Genomic DNA, 22,824 nt, shown 5'->3' on the forward strand with positions numbered 1-22,824 from the left:
GAAAGGAAGCCCATCTCATCATCAGCATCATTCCTGCTCTGACAGTCCTCTGGTGATGTGATAGTTCCTGGTGATCCCGGAGGCTCAGGAAGTTCCGTCTTCCCCGCCTCATGGTTGTCTGTATGTGGCCTGGGAAGTGTCTGTGGGGAGAAGCATGATGCTGATCTACTTACTGTAACAAAGGGAATCCATGCCTGGGCCCAAGACTACTCACCCAACAAATTCTGACTCAAGACTAACAGGCATCTCTCTGTGCCACCCACACCACCTGTGTCTTTCAGTTCTTTGAACATCACTTGGGAAGAGGGTGTCTGGCAGAGTGTGTTCCATGTGGCAGAGCGGATCGAGAGCAGGTGGATGCAGAGAAATCTACTGGGATTTTGACAGCATTGAGCAATCTATGCCTGAGCGTGACTATTCATTCTGACTTGCCTGTGAGTGTGGTGATTACCGGGATGATAATGGAGGACTTTGTATCACATAACTGGTTGAAATTCAGGCCAACGAGTATGAGCTGTGCTTCTAGCCTTAAACCTAGTGACTAGCAAAGTAAGCATCTTTTCTTCTCTCTACATATTTCTTTTTAATGAAGCAATTAGATGAGCTGAGATGATACCTGATTCATCGTGGAGTTCTAACATGTTTAAAACATTTTCTAGGTATACCATTCATTTGAGAAGAATGCAAGGTATTAATTTCCAACTTGATATAGTATTATATTGTAAATATATTTAAGGCCCCATTACCCGATTAGGAAATAGAAATTAATCCCATTCTCTCCTAATTATATCCTCTTACTCATTCCCAAAGACAGCTAATCACTCTATCAAGTTGTAATCCAGTAGGTAACTTTTGGCTTTTTAAAGTTTTCATGTGAGTAAAAAGTGTAGTATTTACTTCTCTATTTCTTTGTCATAAAGAAAAGTAATCCTTGTCACCTAGTTATTTTGGCTTCTTCCTGTCAGCAGAGCAGCAGACAAGAGAAAGGAGTTACTATTTGATGACGGGTAATTATCCTCAAGCCATATAGTGTAGGAGAATGTATCTATACCTCAGAAGATTTACTTAGTATATTGATTTACTAACACTGCCATGATGAATTACTGCAAACCAAGTGCTTAAATTTATTTTTTCACAGTCCCAAAGGCTATTAGTCCGAAATTAAGGTGTTGGTAATGTTGTTTTGATCTGAAGGCTGCGAGGGAAGTATCTGTTCCCAGTCTTTCTCCTTAACTTGCAGATGTCTATCATTTCCATGTGTGTTTCATATAATTTTTCTACTATATCATACTGTCTGAATTTCCCCATGTATAGATATTAGTCATATTTAATCAGAGACCTCAGTGTTTCCCATATGAACTTGTCTTTCACATAACATTTTAAATGATTCTATTTGTATATGAATTTTGGTGGACATGAATTAACCCATAACACTGCAGAATCTCATAGTGTGTCCATGCCCAGTGATAACCACAGATGAGTAAGAACAGCAATCACAGGGGACAGTGGTATAGTAACTAGAGGCTCAGACCCTTCAGGAAGGAAGTTCTGAGCTATTCTATCAGCAATTATCTAGACCAAGAAGAATGCTGTCCAGGGGTGAAGGGAGAATAGAACTGGTAATAATTAATGGAGATTGTGAATCTCAAGTGCACTGTATTACAGCAGCAGTAAGTGTAACTTATTTCATTGGCCTTCATTTTACATCTAACGTCCTCCTCTTTTTCTTTCTTTCTCTCTTTCTTCCTTCTTTCTTTCTTTTCTTTTCTCCTTTCTTTCTTTCTTTCTTTCTTTCTTTCTTTCTTTCTTTCTTTCTTTCTTTCTTTCTTTCTTTCTCTTTCTTTCTTTCTTTCTTTCTTTCTTCTTTCTTTCTTTTTCTTTTTTTCTCTCTATCTTTCTTTCTTTCTTTCCTTCCTTCCTTCCTTCTTTCTTTCTCTTTCCTTTCTTTCCTTCCCTCTTTCTTTCTTTTTTCTTTTTTTCTTTCTTCTTTTATTTTCCTTCCTTCCCTCTGTTGTTCTGTTTTTCTTTCTTTCATCTTTCCTCCTCCTCTCATCTTCTGTCCCTTCCCTTCCTCCGCTTCCTCTCTTCCTCTTCTTCCTTCTTCTAGAGCTTGTGGCTGTCCATCGTATTTAAGTAGCAATATTTGACTTGAGTGGAGCTAATTGTAGGTCATAGACAAGTTTTCATGACTGCACCCATATATCTTGGATATTAGTGTGCTTGGATTAATTTCCATCTGTCAGAGTCTGCATCTCTGTGCCTAAGGGCTCTTGTATTGCACCTGTAGAAAGTCATGTCACCTGTGAATGCAACACAGAGGAAAACACTCAACCAACAATTCTGGAGAGCTGATTTATAAAGACTCTAGCTTCCTCATTCCTGAAGTAGGATAATTCTAGCTGTGTGTTTTTCATCATTTCTGATAATTTTCCCTGTAACATAAGCTTCAGTTGGTGACTGTGATACTGACTTAATAGTGAACCCTTTTCTGTGTCACTTCCCCACTCCCTACCAGTGTGATCTGCACTTCCCAGTAAACTACTTTCACTGGAATCTTTTCTTCAGAGTCTCTTCTATGAGAAACTAATCTATGACAATACGTTCACTCTCTCAGCCTCAAATTTCTCATCTCTACAAAGGGGAACATTAATACCTATTTTGAAAGTTTGTTAAAGAGTTAATAGTAATGTACACAAAGCACTTAGCCAATACCATCATATAGCAGGCATCCCAGAATTAGTGTTTTGTTCAGAAAATTCCTAATTTTAATGTTGAAGATAAGAATATTTTTGTAATAATTAACTAGATCAACTAAATACATTTTTTTCTAGCTGTGCTGAGGTATAATTGACAAATGAAAATTGTATATATTTCAGGAATACAAGGTGATGCTCTGACATATATATTCATTGTGAATAGCATATTCATTAGGTCACGTAGTTACCATTTCCTTTTTATTTTTGTGGTGTGAACATTTAAGATCTACCTTCTCAGTTAATTTCAGATATATGATAACGTGTTTTTAGCTATAGTCACATTACTGTACATTAGACATGCTGAACTTACTCATCTTTCATAACTGATGCTAGTCAAGAGAATGTCCTAGCTTTCGTCTCCTTTACTTCACCCCTGAACGATGATCACAGTAAGTGGCCGTTATCTCTTAGCCAAGTCTTCAGAGCATCTAGATTCACAGTCTCAGAAGTTGGCATCTGTCATGGAAATCCACATTGTTAGCTCATCAGAGGTATTTCCACCACTCCCATGCTGGTAGGAGGCCCCAAGAAGGTGACCCAGGTCCCCGACTTTTCAATTTCTCTCAGAGCCAGTATCAATCAATCCTTACATGAGTGAATGCTTATCTTACATCAGTTCAGGACCCGAAGCACCAACCTCTGTCTGTCATGATTTCTATGAAGGCACAAGTTCTACTTTGCTCCTTTCTTACCTTCTTCTGATTTCCCTGGAAACAAAAGTTTTTCGTTTCTTTAGATGCTTCATATTGGCCTCACAAAATGTGAAGGTTGTTTTATTCCCTCCTTGGCTCAGAGATTATGGATTGTGCCAAGTCGTACACGCCCAGTGTGTAGTTTCTCAGCTCTCTGCTTTGTTCCTAATTTTCCTCATAACATTTGAAGCAGGGGACAAATTGTCTTAATGTGGCATAATGTATGGTCTGTATTTTACAAGGAATAACTTTTCATTTACTTCATCAATAGGTCTTCAGAAGACCGAGGCTGCATAAAAATTTTATTTACATGATACTGAGTAAAAGTTTCTTCAGATGAGTCTCCCTCTCATGAGTCCACAATACATTCTCAAGCATTTTTTGTTGCAGATAAAGTGAATGAATGGCTGGTTGGAGACTGAGAAAACACAGTCCCTGCACTCAGGGCAGCCCTTAAATGCAGTTCCTGCTGCCATATCATGCACCTGTTCCTCATTGAGGTGTGGGAAATTATGCTGGTAATTTTTTGTGTGTGTTAACAAAAACGTTATCTGCAAATATGTGAGATTATTTCTCTCACTGTTAAATAAACTTAAGTGCAAGTCTTGCTAATGCTGACTTCCAATGTCATTTCGCTATGCTGAGAGTTAAATGTAAGTGCTCTCGGCCAGAAAGAGAGGACCTCACCTTGGACCAGAATCTGCCCTTTAGTAGTTACATAACATCACACATTAAATTGTTCTCAACTCAAAAAAAAAAAAAGGTAATAACAGATGATCGTCTGTTTTGAGAATCAAATTGGATAATAGCTATGGTATGTGATATATGTGTAAATCCCATATCAGAAATATTTTCAAATAAAACAAAACAGCATATGAGATGAGGATGGTTCAGAGTTTATTCAGAAACATAGCAAAGAATTTCTGCTACCAGGGACATAACTCAAAGTTATCATGAAAAAAGAAAAAAGGATACAAGAACCATGAGGACGATATTGAAAAAAAAAAATATAATTGCAAAGTTTATCGATCAGTTGCAGAAACCTAAATTCCTTAGAAGCAGAGAATGAAACTCTTGACTTTCGAGTGAAAGCTGAGATCATGACTCCAAATTGAGAACACACGAAGCTGGCACATGATCCACAAGGTGGAAGGTAAAAGAGAATCAGGATGAAGTATTCTGCCCTATCTCAAGCAGATTCCCAAGATTTTAAACATGCAGATAATTCATAAAAATTTGGGTGAGAGCATGGTGGCTATTAGCAGCGAAGTAAATTAGTCCCCCAAAAGATAAGTCAATTGAGCAGAAGGTTGTTGTGTGAGGACGGTGGTTCTCTAGGGACTTGATCAACAGCAAGAAGGCTGGCAGCAGTTGGTCACACAGGTGGGCTGGAAGCAAGTGGTCCTGCAGCAGGTGGTCTCACAGCAGGCTGGGCGGCAGCAGGGCTGGCAGCAGCTGGATCCACAGCTCTGGTTTAGGCAACCAGGCAGGCAGACACATGTAGGGTGGTAGCAGGTTCTTCTGCAGTAGACAGGTGCACAGGAGCTGGTCTGGCCACAGCTGGACCCACAGCTGGTTTGGCCACAGCAGCTGGACCCACAGCAGGTGGGCTGGCAGCAGGGTGTGCTGCAGCAGGAAGGCTGACAGCAGCTGGTCACACAGGTGGGCTGACAGCAGCTGGTCACACAGGTGGGCTGGCAGCAGGTGTTTTGACAGCAAGTTGGGCGGCAGCAAGGTTGGCAGCAGCTGGACACACAGCAGGAGGGCTGGCAGCAGGGTGTGCTGCTGCAGGTGGTCACACAGGTGGGCTTCCAGCAGGTGGTCCTGCAGCAGGTGGTCCTGCAGCACGTAGGCTGGCAGCAAGAGGAGCAACAGTTGGTCATGGGTGTCAGGGGTGGAGGGTGGGCTTCTGTTCAGAGGTGAATTTCCCAGAATCTGATGACCCCTTGCAATCTGGACTTTTTATACACCTGGCCTCCAAAGTTTCCACCAATCAGCAGGACTTTTCCTTGTTGCTGTTTACATTGTTTTCCACAATCCTTTTGGGATTGTCAAAGGGGAAGTTCTTTCTTAAAAGTTATGAATATGTTGAAAGTAAGGGTTTAATCTGTTTCTTAATTGTGAATTACTCATAGAAACTTCGTTTCAGATAGAAGGAAGCTCCTCTCATCATCGGCATCATTCCTGCTCTGACAATCCTCTGGTTATGTGATAGGTCCTGGTAATATGGGAGACTCACGTACTTCTCTCTGCCCAGCCTCACGGTTGGCTGAATGTGGTCTGAGAAGTGCCTGTGGGGACAAGTATGATGTAGATAAATTTATGGTGACAAAATGAATCCATTCCTGGGCCCAAGACTATTCACCCATCAAATTCTGATTGAAGACTAATAGGTATCTCTCTGTGCAACCCACACCACCTGTGTCTTTCAGTTCTTTGAATGTCACTTGGGAAGAGGGTGTCTGGCAGAGTGTATTCCATGTGGCAGAGCAGATTGAGAGCAAGTGGATGCAGAGAATTCCACTGGGATTTAGAGAGCATAAAGCAATCTATCCCCTGGGGCGACCATTCGTTCTGACTTACCTGTGAGTGTGGTGATTACCAGGATGAGAATGTAGGACTTTCTATCACGTAACTGGTTGAGATTCAGACCCAACCAGCATGTGCTGTGGCTCTAGCCTTAAACCTAGTTACTAGCACAGTTAGCGTCATCTCTTCTCTCCATTTTTTAAAATGAAGAATTAGATGAGTTGAGATGATACTTGATATATCATGGAGTTCTAATATGTTTAAACCATTTTCTAGGTATACCATTCATTTGAGAAAAATGCAAATTATTAATTTCCAACTTGATATAATATTATATTGTAAATACATCTATGTCCCCATTACCAGGTTAGGAAATAGAAATTAATCCCATTCTCTCCCAATTATATCCTCTTACTCTTTCTCAAAGACAACTAATCACTCTATCAAGTTGTAATCCAGTAGGTAACTTTTGGCTTTTTAAAGTTTTCATGTGAATAAAAAGTATAGTATTTGCTTCTCTATTTGTTTGTCACAATCAAAAGGAATCATTATCACCTAGTCATTTTGGACTCTTCCTGTCAGCAGAGCAGCAGACAGAGAAAGGAGTTACTATTTGGTGAGGGGTAATTATCCTTCAGCCATGTAGTATAGCAGAATGTATTTATAGCTCAGGATACTTAGTAAGTATATTAACTTACTAGCACTGCCATGATAAATTACTGTAAACCAAGTGGCTTAAATTTATTTTTTCACAGTTCCAAAATTAAGGTGTTTGCAATGTTTTCATCTGAAGGCTGTGAGGAAAGTGTCTGTTTCAGGTCTCTCTCCTTGACTTGTTGATGTCTATCATTTCCATGTGTGTTTGACATAATTTTTCTACTATACGCATGCTGCCTCTGAATTTCCCCTTTCTATGCAGACATCAGTCATATTTAATCAGAGGACCAATTGTTTCCAATATGACTTTCTCTTAACATGTAACATTTCAAATGCTTCTACTTGTGTGTGAATTTTGGTGGACACAAATTAACCCATAACACTGGCGAATCTCATAGAGTGTCCCATGCCCAATGATAACCACAAATGAGCAATCACAGTGGACAATGGTATAGTAACTAGAGGCTCAGACCCTTCAGGAAGGAAGTTCTGAGCTACTTCTTCATGTGGTTACCTAGACCAAGAAGTGCTGGCCAGGGATGAAAGGAGAATAGAACTGGTGGTAATTAATGGAGATTGTGAATCTCAGGTGCACTGTATTACAGCAGCAGTAAGTGTTGCTATTTCACTGGTATTCATTTTATATCTTACTTCCTCTCCTTTCTTTTCCTTTACTTCTTCTCTCTCCTTCCTTTCTCTCTCCCTCCCTCCCTTTTCTTTCTTTCTTTCTTTCTTTCTTTCTTTCTTTCTTTCTTTCTTTCTTTCTTTCTTTCTCTTCTCTCTCTCTCTCTCTCTCTCTCTCTCTCTCTCTCTCTCTCTCTCTCTCTCTCTCCTCTCTCTCTCTCTCTCTCTCTCTCTCTCTCTCTCTCTCTCTCTCTCTCTCTCTCTCTCTCTCTCTCTCTCTCTCTCTCTCTCTCTCTCTCTCTCCTCTCTCTCTCTCTCTCTCTCTCCCCCCTCCACTCATCTTCTGTCCCTTCCCTTACTCCTCTTTCTCACCTCCTCTTCTTCCTTCTTCTACAGCTTGTGGCTGTCCATCACATTTAAGTAGCAAAGATTTGACTTGAGTGGAGCTAATTGTGGATCGTAGACAAGTTTCCATGACTGCATCCATATATATTAGATCGTAGTGTGCTTGGACTAATTTCCATCTGTTAGACTCTGCATCACTGTGCCTAAGGGCTCTGTATTGCTGCTGTAAGAAGTCATGTCACCTGTGAAGGCAACACAGAGAAAAACACACAACCAATGATTCTGGAGAGCTGATGTATAAAGACTAGCTTCCTCATTCCTGAAGTAGAATAATTCTAGCTGTGTGTTTTTTCATCATTTCTGATAGTTTTCCCTTAACTTAAGCTTTAGTTAGTCATTGTGATACTGACTTAATAGTGTACCGTTTTCTGTATCACTTTCCCAGTCCCTACCAGTGTGATCTGCACTTCCCAATAAACTAGTTTCACTGGAACATTTTCCTCATAGTCTGTCTCTTCTGGGAGAAACTAATCTATGACAATATACTAACTCTCTCAGCCTCGATTTTCTCATCTCTACAAAGGGAACGTTAATATCTATTTTGAAAGTTTGTTAAAGAATTAGTAATAGCTGGGTGCGGTGGCTCACGCCTGTAATCCAAGCACTTTGGGAGGCCTAGGTGGGCAGATCACAAGATCAGGAGATCGAGATCATCCTGGCTTACACGGTGAAACCTCATCTGTACTAAAAATACATAAAATTAGCTGGGCGTGGTGGCAGGTGCCTGTAGTCCCACGTACTCAGGAGGCTGAGGCAGGAGAATGGCGTGAACCCTGGAGGCAGAGCTTGCAGTGAGCCGAGATCGCACCACTGCACTCCAGCCTGGGCAACAGAGCAAGACTATATCCCGCTCCCCGCTCCAAAAAAAAGAATTAATAATAATGTACACAAAGCCTTTAGCCAATACCCATCCTATAGTAGGCAGCCCAGAATTAGTGTTTTTGTTCAGAAAATTTCTAATTTTAATGTTGAAGAATATTTTTGTAATAATTAACTAAATCAACTAAATACTTTTTCTAGCTGTATTGAGGTGTAATTAACAAATAAAAATTGTGTCTATTTCAGGTATGAAAGGTAAAGCTCTAATATATATATTCATTGGGAATAACATATGTATTAGCCCATGTAGTTACCATTTCCTTTTTATTTTTGTGGTGTGAACATTCAAGATCTAACTTCTTGGCAAATTTCAGGTATATGATAAAGTGTTTATAACTATAGTGACATTACTGTACAGTAGATGTGCTGAACTGATTCATCTTTCATAACTGATGCTGGTCAAAGAGAATGTCCTAGTTTTCATCTCCGTTACTTCATCCCTGAACAATGATCACAGTAAGCGGCTGTTGTCTCTTAGCTAAGTCTTCAGAGCATCTAGATTCACAGTCTCAGAAGTTGGCATCTGTCATGGAAATCTACTTTGCTAGCTCATCAGAGGTATTTCCACCACTCCCATGGTGGTAGGAGGTCCCAAGAAGGTGACCCAGGTCCCCAAACTTTATATTTCTCTCAGAGCCAATATCAATCAATCCTTCCATGAGTGAGTGCTTAACTTGCATCAATTCAGGACCAAAAGCACCAGCTTCTGTCTATCATGACTTCTATGAATGCACAAGTTCTACTTTGCTCCTTTCTTACATTCTTCTGATTTCCCTGGAAACACAGTTTTTAGTTTCTTGTTTTTTTCTTTCTTTTTTTTTCTTTTGAGACAGAATCTCGCTCTGTCAACCAGGCTGGAGTACAGTGGCACCATCTCGGCTCACTGCAAGCTCCGCCTCCCAGGTTCACACCATTCTCCTGTCTCAGTCTCCCGAGTAGTTGGGACTCCAGGCTCCTGCCACCACACCCCGCTAATTTTTTGGGTTTTTTTTTAGTAGAGACGAGGTTTCACCGTGTTAGCCAGGATGATCTCGATCTCCTGACCTCGTGATCTGCCTGCCTTGGCATCCCAAAGTGCTGGGAGTTTTCAGTTTCTTTAGATGCCTCATATTGGTCTTACAAAATGCAGAAGGTTATTTCATTCCCTTCCTTGGTTCAGAGATTATGGATTGTGTCAAGTCTTACATACCCATTGCATACTTTCTCAATTCCCAGCTTAATTCCTTACTTAATTTTCCTCATAACATTTCGATTAGGGGACAAATTGTCTTAACGTGGCATAAGGTATGGTCTGTATTTTACAAGGAATAACTTAGTTTCATTTACTTTGTCATTAGGTATTCAGGAGACAGAGGCCATATAAGAATTTTATTTACATGATACTAAGATTGAGTCACTTCAGATGAGACTCTCTCTCATGATGATATAATGAATTCTCAAGCATCTTTTCATTGCAGATGAATTGAATGATTGGCTGGTCAGAGGCTGAGATAAAAAGATCTCTGCATTCAGGGCAGCCATTAACTGCAGTCCCTGCTGCCATATTATGCAGCTGTTGCTCACTGAGGTGTGGGAAACTAAGTTGGAAATGAAGTTTGTGTGAACAAAAATGTTATCTGCAAATATAAGTGATTAATCCTCTCATTGTTAAAGAAACTCAAGTGCATGTCTTGCTAGTGTTGACTTCCAATGTCATTTCTACTATATTGAGAGTTAAATGTAAGTGTCCTTGGCCAGAAAGAGAGGACCTCAGCTTGGATCAGAATCTGTCCTTTATTAGCTACATAACATCACACATTAAATTTTTTTCAGGTGAAAAATGAAGGTAATAATAGATGACCATCTGTTTTGAGAATCAAATTGGATAATAATTATGGTATGTGATACGTATGTAAATCCTATATCAGAAATGCTTTCAAATAAAACAAAACACCATATGAGATGAAGATGGTTCAGAGTTTATTCAGAAACATATAGTTAAGAATCTCTGCTACCAGGAACACAACCCAGTTATCATGAAAAGAAGAAAGAAGGATAGAAGAACCATGAAGAGGATATTGAAAACAAATATATGATTGCAAAGATTATTGCTCAGTTGCAGAAGCCTAAATTCCTTAGAAGCAGAGAATGAAGCTCATGACTTTAGAGTCACAGCTGAGACCGTGACTCCAGATTGAGAGCACACGAAGCTGGCACATGATCCACAAGGGGTAAGAAAAAAGAGAAACAGGATGAAGTATTCTGACATCCGTCTAGCAGATTCCAAGATTTTAAACATGCAGATAATCCATAAAAATTTGGGTGAGAGCATGGTGGCTGTCAGCAGCAAAGTAAATTAGTCCCCCAAAAGATCAGTCAGTTGAGCAGAAAGTTGCTGTGTGAGGACGGTGGTTCTCTTGGGAGCTGATCAGCAGCAAGAAGGCTGGCAGCAGCTGGACACACAGGTGGGCTGGAAGCAAGTGGTCCTGCAGCAGGTGGTCTCACAGCAGGCTGGGCGGCAGCAGGGCTGGCAGCAGCTGGATCCACAGCTCTGGTTTAGGCAACCAGGCAGGCAGACACATGTAGGGTGGTAGCAGGTTCTTCTGCAGTAGACAGGTGCACAGGAGCTGGTCTGGCCACAGCAGGACCCACAGCTGGTTTGGCCACAGCAGCTGGACCCACAGCAGGTGGGCTGGCAGCAGCTGGTCACACAGGTGGGCTGGCAGCAGGTGGTCCTACAGCAGGTGTTTTGACAGCAAGTTGGGCGGCAACAAGGCTGGCAACAGCTGGACACACAGCAGGAGGGCTGGCAGCAGGGTGTGCTGCTGCAGGTGGTCACACAGGTGGGCTTCCAGCAGGTGGTCCTGCAGCAGGTGGTCCGGCAGCACGTAGGCTGGCAGCAAGGGGAGCAACAGTGGGTCATGGTGTCAGGGGTGGACGGTGGGTTTCTATTCAGAGGTGAGTTTCCCAGAATCTGATGACCCCTTGCAATCTGGACCTTTTATACACCTGGCCTCCAAAGTTTCCACCAATCAGCAGGACTTTTCCTTGTTGCTGTTTACATTGTTTTTCATACTCCCTTTGTGATCGTCAAAGGGGAAGTTGTTTCTGAAATCTTATGAATCTGTTGAAAGTAAGTGTTTAATCTGTTTGTTAATTAAGAATTACTCATAAAAACTTTGTTTCAGATAAAAGGAAATCAGTCTCATTATCAGCATCATTCCTGCTCTGACCATCATCTGGTCATGTGATAGTTCCTGGTGATCCGGGAGGCAGATAGTTCTCTCTGCCCAGCCTCATGGTTGGCTGTATGTAGACTGGGAAATGTCTGTGGGCAGTCGCGTGATGCTGATATATTCACAGTGATGCATTGAATCCATGCCCGGCCCCAAGCCTGTTCACGCACAAAAGTCTAATTCAAGAGTAACAAGCATCTTTCTCGCTACAACCTACTCCCCCTGTGTCTTCCAGTTCTCTTAAACTCACTGGGGAAAGGGTGTTTGGCACAATGTGTTGCAAAATGCAGAGCTACACCAAAGCAGGTGGGTAGAAAAAGGAGTCCACTGGGATTCAGAAAGCATCAAATGGTTTCTGTGATGGTGTGGCCATTTATCCCGATTTGCCTGTGACTGAGAGGTTTACCAGCATGAGAATGTGGGACTCTGTGCGACATAAGTGCTCTAGATTCGGGCAAATCAAGCTGAGTTCTGGTCCTAGCTTGTTGATTCTAATACTTTTTGTATTTTGTGTGTTTTTTTATTTTGGTGTGACAGAAAATTGTACATGTGCAGTCATGACTCATAAAAAATAGTAATAGTTTTCTCCACTTTATAAGAGTATTTTCAATCTTGCTTTTTTTTTTTTTTTTTTTTTTTTTTTTTTTTTTTTTGCCCTTGTCCAGGCGTAGGCCCACCGGGACAATGTCTAATAGAATGGTGTAGTGTGTATCTTTTTTTATTCTTCGGATAGAAAGGAGAACTCTCAGTATTTCACAATTAATTACCATGCTTTCTGTCTTTTTTGTAGATTCATTTCATCATAGCAACAGGGCTTGTTCTATTCCTTATTTTCTGAGAGGTAGAAAACTGAAAATGTATTAAAATTTACAAAATCCTTTTTCTTTATAAGCTGAAATAATGTTATGATTATTCTACCTTTTCCAGTAAATGTTATTTTATTTTATGTTTTTTGAGACAGAGTCTTGTTTTGTCGCCCAGGCTGGAGTGCAGCGGCGCAATCTCGGCTCACTGTAGTCTCCACCTCCCGGGTTCAAGAGATTCTCTTGCCTCAGCCTCCCAAGTAGCTGAGACTACGGGCACACACCACCATGCCTGGTTAATTTTTGTATTTTTAATAGAGACAGGGTTTCACCACACTGGCCAGCAGATTGCCAACTCCTGACCTCAAGTGATCTACCTGCCTCGGCTTCCCAAAGTGTGTTATTTAAAAAGTTAATTAATATTCAAATGTTAGCTCAGTCTTGTATTTTTGAAAACAATTCATGTGGTTATGATCATATGCATACGCTACTGGATTTTGCTTATTTATATTTTGTTTGGGATACTTACGATCATTGCATTCCAAAAATATATTCTCCCATTCTTACTCTATTTCCTCTACCTTCTCTAAAGAAATTCTGAATACAGCAAAATTCCTACCCTTCTGTGCCCAATTGGACCTTGATGTGACCCCCTGTATTGGTTTTTCTGGAGGCAATTTCATGTCCCATGAGATACTCTAGCAGTTCTGTTGCAGAGTGTGGGCTGGGGTCAACAGTTCTCTTCAGCAGGGGGACTAGACTATCCCATGGGTCCCTTTCTGACACACACACCCCATGGGGGGAACTCCCAGGAGATACTTGTAGCCCAATTGTTGTCTTTCTTATCTCCTTTGACAGAAACAATGAAGTCTAGCCCAATTATCTGAAATCTATGCTTAGTCATTTCTACAACAGTACTATATTAATCTAGAGAACGTGAGTAAGGAGTTGTCTTTAATCTGCAACTCAAATTATAGGAGGAGGAAATTACATCAGGATATATAGGTATCAGTTAAATTCGTTGAGGAGAACCTGGGGGAAAGTGTGATTTGTGGATCTATCTATCTATCTATCTCTACACTAGTCAGAACATATATCCAAAATCTATAAAACACTATGTAACACTGTAAACATATATCCAAAATCTATAAAACACTATGTAACACTGTGAACATATATCCAAAATCTATAAACATACAAAACATGAGAGCCCATGCAGCTCTCTAACAACAGGCCTATTGCACTGAGTTTTACATGTAGATTTTTGAAGAGAGTGCAAAGGAAACACTGAGTTTCCTGAGACTATAAGGAGACGTATATGACAGAATATCATAATCGGTTCTTAAATATTATGGCAGAAATGAATGAAGTGAAAGTTTACACTAACATGTAAGAAGTATCACTATTTAGGCCCTACAGAGAGATGGCTTTGGACAGAAAAATAAGAGATTGCCCTTGGAACTTCAAAGTTACACAAAAAGAAAAAGAGCAAAGTTATGCAAAGCCATCTTAAAAAGAATGAATGGCTTTGAGGCTAGCCAAATTTATTCTAGTCTGATAAGGATTTGAAACACGAATATTTCTTAAATGGGAATGGGGTATTCAAATTCTTCTCTCTGGGTATATATGTAGGAGTGAAATTGCCATGTCATAGGAAACACGTATAATCAGCATTAGTAGAAAGAAAAAAGCAGTGTTTCAACATTTTACAACCAGTAGTGACTCCTGCTTGACCCTAATATTGTGAACCTTCTGAATTGTACTGGTATGTATTTGTGCTTTAGATTTGCATTTATTTGATGACTAATGTCTATTAGGCATTGGTTGTTGCTCTTTCCTTTTTCATAAGATGCCTGTTCAAGTCTTCTACCCATACTTCTTCGTGGTTGTCAATTTCTTAGTGTTTTATAGATTTTGGATATATGTCCTGGCTAGTGTATAGATAGATAGGTAGATAGATAGATAGATAGATAGATAGATAGATAGATAGATAGATAATGTGGAGATCATTGTCTATAAACTTGTATAAGATATATATGTATCAGGAGTTTATCATTTATTGAATAGATATGTTATAAATATTTTATCACATGTTGTGTTGTATGTTTCCTTTTTGCTCTCTTTTTTTGGTTAAATTTTGTTTTTAATTTTTACCAAAACGTGAATCCTATTATGTGTCATTTAACAATGGGGATATGTTCTGAGAAATGAACCATTAGGTAATTTTATCATTGTGCGAACATTGTAGAGTGTACTTAAACCTAGATCATACAGCTTACTACACATCTAGGCTATTTGATATGGCCTATTGTTTAAAAATTATACTTTAAGTTCTGGGGTACATGCAAAGAACGTGCAAATTTGTTACATAGGTATACATGTGCCATGGTGGTTTGCTGCACCCATCAACCTGTCATCTACATTAGGTATTTCTCCTAATGCTACCCCTCCCCTAGCCCCTCACCCCCTCACAGGCCCCAGTGCATGATGTTCCCCTCCCTGTGTCCATGTGTGCTCATTGTTCAACTCCCACTTATGAGTGAGAATATACGGTGTTTGGTTTTCTGTTCCTGTGTGAGTTTGCTGAGAATGATGATTTCCAGCTTCATCCATGTCCCCGCAAAGGACATGAACTCATCCTTTTTATGGCTATGTAGTATTCCATGGTGTGTATGTGCCACATTTTCTTTATCCAGTCTATCATTGATGGGTGTTTGTGTTGGTTCCAAGTCTTTACTATTGTGAACAGTACTGCAATAAACATATGTGTGCATGTGCCTTTACAGTAGAATAATTTATAATCATTTGGGTATACACTCAGTAATGGGATTGCTGGGGCAAACGGTATTTCTGGTTCTAGATCCTTCAGGAATTGCCACATTGTCTTCCACAATGGTTGAACTAATTTACACTCCCACCAACAGTGTAAAAGTGTTCCTATTTCTCCACATCCTCTCCAGCATCTGTTGTTTCTTGACTTTTTAATGATTGCCATTCTAACCGGCGTGAGATGGTATCTCATTGTGGTTTTGATTTACGTTTCTCTAATGACCAGTGATGATGAGCTTTCTTTCATATATTTGTTAGCTAAATGTCTTCTTTTGAGAAGTGTCTCTTCATATCCTTCACCCACTTTTTGATAGGGGTTTTGCCCATGCCTATGTCCTCAATGGTATTGCCTAGGTTTTCTTCTAGGGTTTTTATGGTTTTAGGTCTTATGTTTAAGTCTTTAATCCATTTTGAGTTAATTTTTGTATAAAGTGTAAGGAAGGGGTCCACTTTCAGTTTTCTGCATATGGCTAGCCGGTTTCCCCAAAATCGTTTGTTAAATAGGGAAGGCTTTCCCCATTGCTTGTTTTTGTGAGGTTTGTCAAAGATCAGATTGTTGTAGATGTGTGGTGTTATTTCTGAGGTTTCTATTCTGTTCCATTGGTCTATACATCTGTTTTGGTACCAGTACCATGCGTTTTGGCTACTGTAGCCTTGTAGTATAGTTTGAAGACAGATAGCATGATGCCTCCAGCTTTGTTCTTTTTGCTGAGGATTGTCTCAGCTATGCGGGCTCTTTTTTGGCTCCATATGAAATTTAAAGTAGTTTTTTTCTAATTCTGTGAAGAAAGTCAATGGTAGCTTGATGTGGATAGTATTGAATGTATAAATTACTTTGGGCAGTATGGTCATTTTCACAATATTGATTCTTCTTATCCATGAGCATGGAATGTTTTTCCATTTGTTTGTGTCCTCTTTTATTTCCTTGAGCAGTGGTTTGTAGTTCTCCTTGAAAAGGTCCTTCATATCCCTTTAAGTTGTATTCCTAAGCATTTTATTCTCTTTGCAGCAATTGTGAATGGGAGTTCACTTATGATTTGGCTCTCTGGTTGTCTATTATTGGTGTATAGGAATGTTTGTGATTTTTGCACATTGATTTTGTATCCTGAGACTTTGCTGAAGTTGCTTATCAGCTTAGGGAGTTTTTAGGCTGAGATGATGGGGTTTTCTAAATATAGAATCATGTCATCTGCAAACAAAGACAATTTGACTTCCTCTCTTCCTATTTGAATACACTTTATTTCTTTCTCTTGCCTGATTACCCTGGCCAGAACTTCCAACGCTATGTTGAGTAGGAGTGGTGAGAGAGGGCATCCTTGTCTTGTGCCGGTTTTCAAAGGGAATGTCTCCAGCTTTTGCCCATTTAGTATTATATTGTCTGTGGGTCTGTCAAAAATAGCTCTTATTATTTTGAGATACGTTCCATCAATACCTAGTTTATTGAGTGTTTTTAGCAAGAAGGGGTGTTGAAGTTTATTGAAGGCCTTTTCTGCATCTATTGAGATAATCATGTGGTTTTTGTCATTGGTTCTTTTAATGTGATGGATTACATTTATTGATGTGCGTACGTTGAACCAGCCTTGCATCGGAGAGATGAAGCCGAGTTGATTGTGGTGGATAAGCTTTGTAATGTGGTGCTGGATTTGGTTTGCAGTATTTTAGAGAGGATTTTTGCATCAATGTTCATCAGGGATATTGACTTGAAATTTTCTTTTTTTGTTGTGTTTTTGCATGGTTTTAGTATCAGGATGACGCTGGCCCCATAAAATGAGTTAGGGGGGAGTCTCTCTTTGTCTATTGTTTGGAATAATTTTAGAAAGAATGGTACCAGCTCCTCTTTGTACCTCTGATAGAATTCATCTGTGAATCTGTCTGGTTTTGGGCTTTTCTTTTCTTTTCTTTTTTTTTGGTTGGTAGGCTATTAATTACGGCCTCAATTTCAGGACTTGTTATTGGTGTATTCAGGGATTCGAATTCTTCCTGGTTTAGTCTTGGGAGGGTGTATGTGTCCAGGAATTAATCCATTTCTTCTAGATTTTCTAGTTTATTTGCATAGAGGTGTTTATAGTATTCTCTGATGGTAGTTTGTATTTCCATGGAATCAGTGGTGATCTCCCCCTTTATCATTTTTTATTGTGTCTCTTTGATTTTTCTTTCTTTTCTTCTTTATTAGTCTGGCTAGCAGTCTATTTTGTAAATCTTTTCAAGAAACCAGCTCCTGGATTCACTGATTTTTTGAAGGATTTTTTGTGTCTCTATCTCCTTCAGTTCTGCTCTGATCTTAGTTATTTCTTGCCTTCTGCTAGCTACTGAATTTGTTTGCTGTTGCTTCTCTAGTTCTTTTAATTGTAATGTTAGGGTGTCGATTTTAGATCTTTCCCACTTTCTCATGTGGGCATTTAGTGCTATAAATTTCCCTCTAAACACTGCTTTAGCTGTGTCCCAGAGATTCTGGTACATTGTGTCTCTGTTCTCATTGGTTTCAAAGAACTTATTTATTTCTACCTTAATTTCGTTATTTACCCAGTAGTCATTCAGGAGCAGGTCGTTCAGTTTCCATATAGTTGTGTGGCTTTCAGTGAATTTCTTTTTTTCTTTTATTACGGAGTCTCGCTCTGTCACCCAGGCTATAGTGCAGTGGCGTGATCTTGGCTCACTGCAACCTCTGCCTCCCGGGTTCAAGCAATTCTCCTGCCTCAGTTTTCTGAGTAGTTGGAGTTACAGGCGCGTGCCACCATGCGTGTCTAATCTTTTTGTATTTTTCGTAGAGACAGGGTTTCACCATGTTAGCCAGAATGGTCTCGATCTCCTGACCTTGTGATATGCCCACCTCGGCCTTCCAAAGTGCTGGGATTACAGGCATGAGGCACTGTGCCCGGCTTTGAGTGAGTTTCTTAATCCTGAGTTCTAATTTGATTGCACTGTGATCTGAGAGACTGTTTTACTTCCAATTATGTGGTCAAACTTACAGTGTTATGTTGTGCTGAGAAGAATGTATATTCTGTTGATTTGGGGTGGAGAGTTCTGTAGATGTCTATTAGGTCCACTTGGTCCAGAGCTGATTTCAAGTCCTGAATATCCTTGTTAATTTTCTGTCTCATCGTTCTGTCTAATATTGACAGTGAAGTGTTAATGTCTCCCACTTTTTTTTTTTTTTTTTTTTTTTAGATGGAGTCTTCTGTCGCCCAGGCTATAGTGCAGTGGTGCGATCTTGGTTCACTGCAACCTCCACCTCCTAGGCTCAAGCAATTCTCCTGCCTCAGCCTACTGAGTAGCTGGGATTACAGGCACGAGCCACCAAGCCTGCTATTTTTTTTTTTTTTTTTTTTTTGTATTTTAATAGAGACCAGGTTTCACTGTGTTAGCCAGGATGGTCTCGATCTCCTGACCTTGTGATCCGCCCGCCTCGGCCTCCAAAGTGCTGGGATTACAGGCGTGAGCCACTGCACCAGGACTATTTTTTTTTTTTTTTCTGTCACCCAGGCTAGAGTGCATTGGCATGATCCTGGCTTATCGTGACTTCCACCTCCTGAGTTCATGCCATTCTCCTGCCTCAGCCTCTCCAGTAGCTGGGATTACAGGTGCGTACTACCATGCCAAGCTCATTTTTGTATTTTTTGTAGAGACAGGGCTTCAGCATGCTGACCAGGCTGGTCTTGAACTCTTGATCTCATGATCCACCCACCTTGGCCTCCCAAAGTGCTGGGATTACAGGTGTGAGCCACCTTGCCCGGCCGGTCTCCCACTATTATTGTGTGAGAGTCTAAGTCTTTTTGTAGGTCTCTAAGAACTTGCTTTATGAATCTGGGTGCTCCTGTATTGGGTGCATATATACTTAGGATAGGTAGCTCTTCTTGTTGCATTGATCTCTTTACCTTTATGTAATGACCTTCTTTGTCTTGTTTGATCTTTGTTGGTTTAAAGTCTGTTTTACCAGAGACTAGGATTGCAACACGTGCTTTTTTTGTTGTTGCTTTCCATCTGCTTGGTAAATCTTCCTCCATCACTTTATTTTGAGCCTCTTGTGTCTTTGCACATGAGACGGGTCTGTTGAATATAGTACACTGTATCCTTTATCCGATTTACCAGTCTGTGCCTTTTAATTGGGGCATTTAGCCCATTTACATTTAAGATTAATGTTGTATATGTGAATTTGATCCTGTCTTTATGATGCTAGTTGGTTATTTTGCCCATTAATTGATGCAGTTTCTTCATAGTGTTGATAGCCTTTAAAATTTGGCATGTTTTTGCAGTCACTGGTACCAGTTTTTCCTTTCCACATTTAGTGCTTCCTTCAGGAACTCTTGTAAGGCAGGACTGGTGGTGACAAAATCCTTCATCATTTGCTTGTCTGTAAAGGATTTTATTTCTCCTTTATTTATGAAGCTTAGTTTGGCTGGATATGAGATTCTGGGTTGAAAGTTCTTTTATTTAAGAATATTGAATATTGGCCCTCACTCTCTTCTGGCTTGCAGTATCTGCAGAGAGATCCACTGTTAGTCTGTTGGGCTTCCCTTTGTGGGTAACCCAACCTTTCTCTTTGGCTGCCCTGAACATTTTTTTCCTTCATTTCAACCTTAGTGAATCTGACAATTATGTGTCTTGGGGTTGCTCTTCTCGAGGAGTATCTTTATGGTGTTCTCTGTATTTCCTGAATTTGAATGTTGGCCTGTTTTGCTAGGTTTGGGAAGTTCTCTGGATAATATCCTGAAGTGTGTTTTCTAACTTGGTTCCATTCTCCCCATCACTTTCAGGTACACCAATCAAACATAGGTTTGGTCTTTTCACATAGTCCTGTATTTCTTGGAGGCTTTGTTTATTCCTTTTTATTCTTTTTTCTCTAATCTTGCCTTCATGCTTTATTTCATTAAGTTGATCTTGAATCTCTGATATCCTTTCTTCTGCTTGATCCATTTGGTCATTGATACTTGTGTATGCTTCACAAAATTCTCATGCTATGTTATTCAGCTCCATCAGTCATTTATGTTCTTTTCTAAACTGATTATTCTAGTTAGCAGTTCCTGTAACCTTTTATAAAGGTTCTTAGCTTCCTTGAATTGGGTTAGAACATGTACCTTTAGCTTGGAGAAGTTTGTTATTATCCACCTTCTGAAACCTACTTCTGTCAATTCATCAAACTCATTCTCTGTACAGATTTGTTCCCTTGCTGGTGAGGAGTTGTGATCCTTTGGAGGAGAAGAGGCATTCTGGTTTTTGGAATTTTCAGCCTTTGTTGTGCTGGTTTTTCCTCATCTTCATGGATTTATCCCCCTTTGGCCTTTGATATTGGTAACCTTCCAGTGGGGTTTTGTGTGGGTATCCTTTTTGTTGATGTTGATGCTGTTGCTTTTTGTTTGCTAGTTTTCCTTCTAACAGTCAAGCTCCTCCTCTGCAGGTCTGCTGGAGTTTGCTGGAACTCCACTCCAGACCCTGTTTGCCTGGGTATTGCTGCCTGCTCCTTCCTCTGGAAGCTTCATACCAGAGGAGCACCTGCCAGATGGCAGCCAGAGCTCTCCTGTGTCTGTTGACTCCTACTGGGAGGTGTCTCTCCGTCCGGTGGCATGTGGGTCAGAGACCCCCCTGAGGAGGCAGTCTGTCCCTTAGCAGAGCCTGAGCACTGTGCTGGAAGAGCAGTGGATCTCTTCGGAGCTGGCAGGCAGGAACGTTTAAGTCTGCTGAAGCTGCGCCCACAGCTGCCCCTTCCCCCAGGTGCTCTGTCCCAGGGAGATGGGAGCCTTACCTATAAGCCCCTGAATGGGGCTGCTGCCTTTCTTTCAGAGAATCCCTGCCCAGAGAGGAGGACTCTAGAGAGGCAGTCTGGCCACAGTGTCTTTGCCATGCTGAGGTGGGTTCTGCACCCAGTTCGAACTTCCCAGGAGCTTTGTTTACACTGAGAGGGGAAAACGGCCCACTCAAGTTTCAGTAATGGCAGACGTCCCTCCCCCCACCAGGCTCGAGTGTCCCAGGTTGGCTTCAGACTGCTGTGCTGGCAGCCAAACCAGTGGATCTTAGCTTGGTGGGTGCCTTGGTGGTGGGATCCGCTGAGCAAGACCATTTGGCTCCCTGGCCTCAGCCCCCTTTCCAGGGAGTGAATGGTTCTGTCTCACTGGCGTTCCAGCCACCACTAGGGTATGAAAAAAGACAAAGAAACACAAAAAACAAAAAACAAAAAAACCGAAACAAAACAAAACAAAAACCTCCTTCAGCTAGCTCAGTGTTTGCCCAAACAGTTGCCCAGTTTTGTGCTTGAAGCCCAGGGCCCCGGTGGTGTAGGCACCTGAGGGAATCTCCTGGTCTATGAGTTGTGAAGACCATAGGAAAAGTGTAGTATCTGGGCCCAATAGCACCATCCCCAGAAATACCATTTGATCCAGCAATCCCATTACTGAGTATATACCCAAAGGAATAGAAATCATTCTGTTACAAAGATACATGCACGTGTATGTTCACTGCAACACTATTCACAATAGCAAAGACATGGAACCAACCCAAATGCCCATCAAGAGTAGACTGGATAAAGAAAATGTGATACATATACACCATGGAATACTATGCAGCCACAAAAAGGAACTAGATCATGTCCTTTGTAGGAACATGGATGGAGCTAGAAGCCGTTATTCTCAGCAAACTAACACAGGAACAGAAAATCAAAACGACATGTTCTCATTTATAAGTGGGAGCTGAATGATGGGAACACATGCACACGTGGTGGGGCAGGAGAACAACACATACTGGGGCCTGTCGCAGGCAATGGGAGGGACAGCATCAGAAAGAACAGCTAATGGGTCCTGGGCTTAAAACCTGGGTGATTGGTTGATCTGTGCAGCAAACCACCATGGCACTCATTTACCTATGTAAAAAACCTGCACATCCTGCACATGTATCCCAGAACTTAAAATAAAAGTTGATAAAATAAAAAATAAATAATTAAAAAAATTTAAAAAATGTCTGGAGATGGATGATAGTTGCCTAACAACATGAATGTATTTACTGCCACTAAACTGTGTATGTAAAAATGATTGTAACTGTGGCTGGGTGCGGTGGCTCATACCTGTAATCCTAGTACTTTGGGATGCCAAGGCAGGTGGATTATGAGGTCAGGCGTTTGAGACCAGCCTGGCCAACATAGTGAAATCCCATCTCCACTAAATATACAAAAAATTAGCTGAGCATGGTGGTATACGCCTGTCCCAGCTACTCGGGAGGCTGAGGTAGGAGAATTGCTTGAACCTGGAAGGCAGAGGTTGCAGTGAGCCGAAAACGTGCCACTACACTCCAGCCTTGGCGACAGAGCAAGACTCCATCTAAAAAAAAAAAAAAAAAAGATTATAATTGTAAATTTTATGTGTATTTTACTGCAGTAAAAAACAGTAAGCCACGAATAAAAAGTTTTGACGTGGGAACAAATTATCTCTCAAAGTTTGGGTGCAAATGA

At 40.7% G+C, this 22,824-nt stretch overlaps 1 protein-coding gene across 1 annotated transcript; it reads right to left on the reverse strand.

The window, feature by feature from the left end:
• Positions 1 to 10,479: 10,479 nt before the first annotated feature.
• On the reverse strand, positions 10,480 to 12,170 carry LOC140708696 (keratin-associated protein 9-3-like). Its single transcript, XM_073005314.1, has one exon. The coding sequence runs from the start codon at positions 11,442 to 11,444 to the stop codon at positions 10,950 to 10,952; it is 495 nt and encodes a 164-aa protein (XP_072861415.1). The 5' UTR covers positions 11,445 to 12,170; the 3' UTR covers positions 10,480 to 10,949.
• Between the last annotated feature and the right edge of the window lie 10,654 nt (positions 12,171 to 22,824).

The sequence above is a fragment of the Chlorocebus sabaeus genome, chromosome 16 (assembly GCF_047675955.1).
Source record: "Chlorocebus sabaeus isolate Y175 chromosome 16, mChlSab1.0.hap1, whole genome shotgun sequence".
Lineage (NCBI taxonomy): Eukaryota > Metazoa > Chordata > Mammalia > Primates > Cercopithecidae > Chlorocebus > Chlorocebus sabaeus.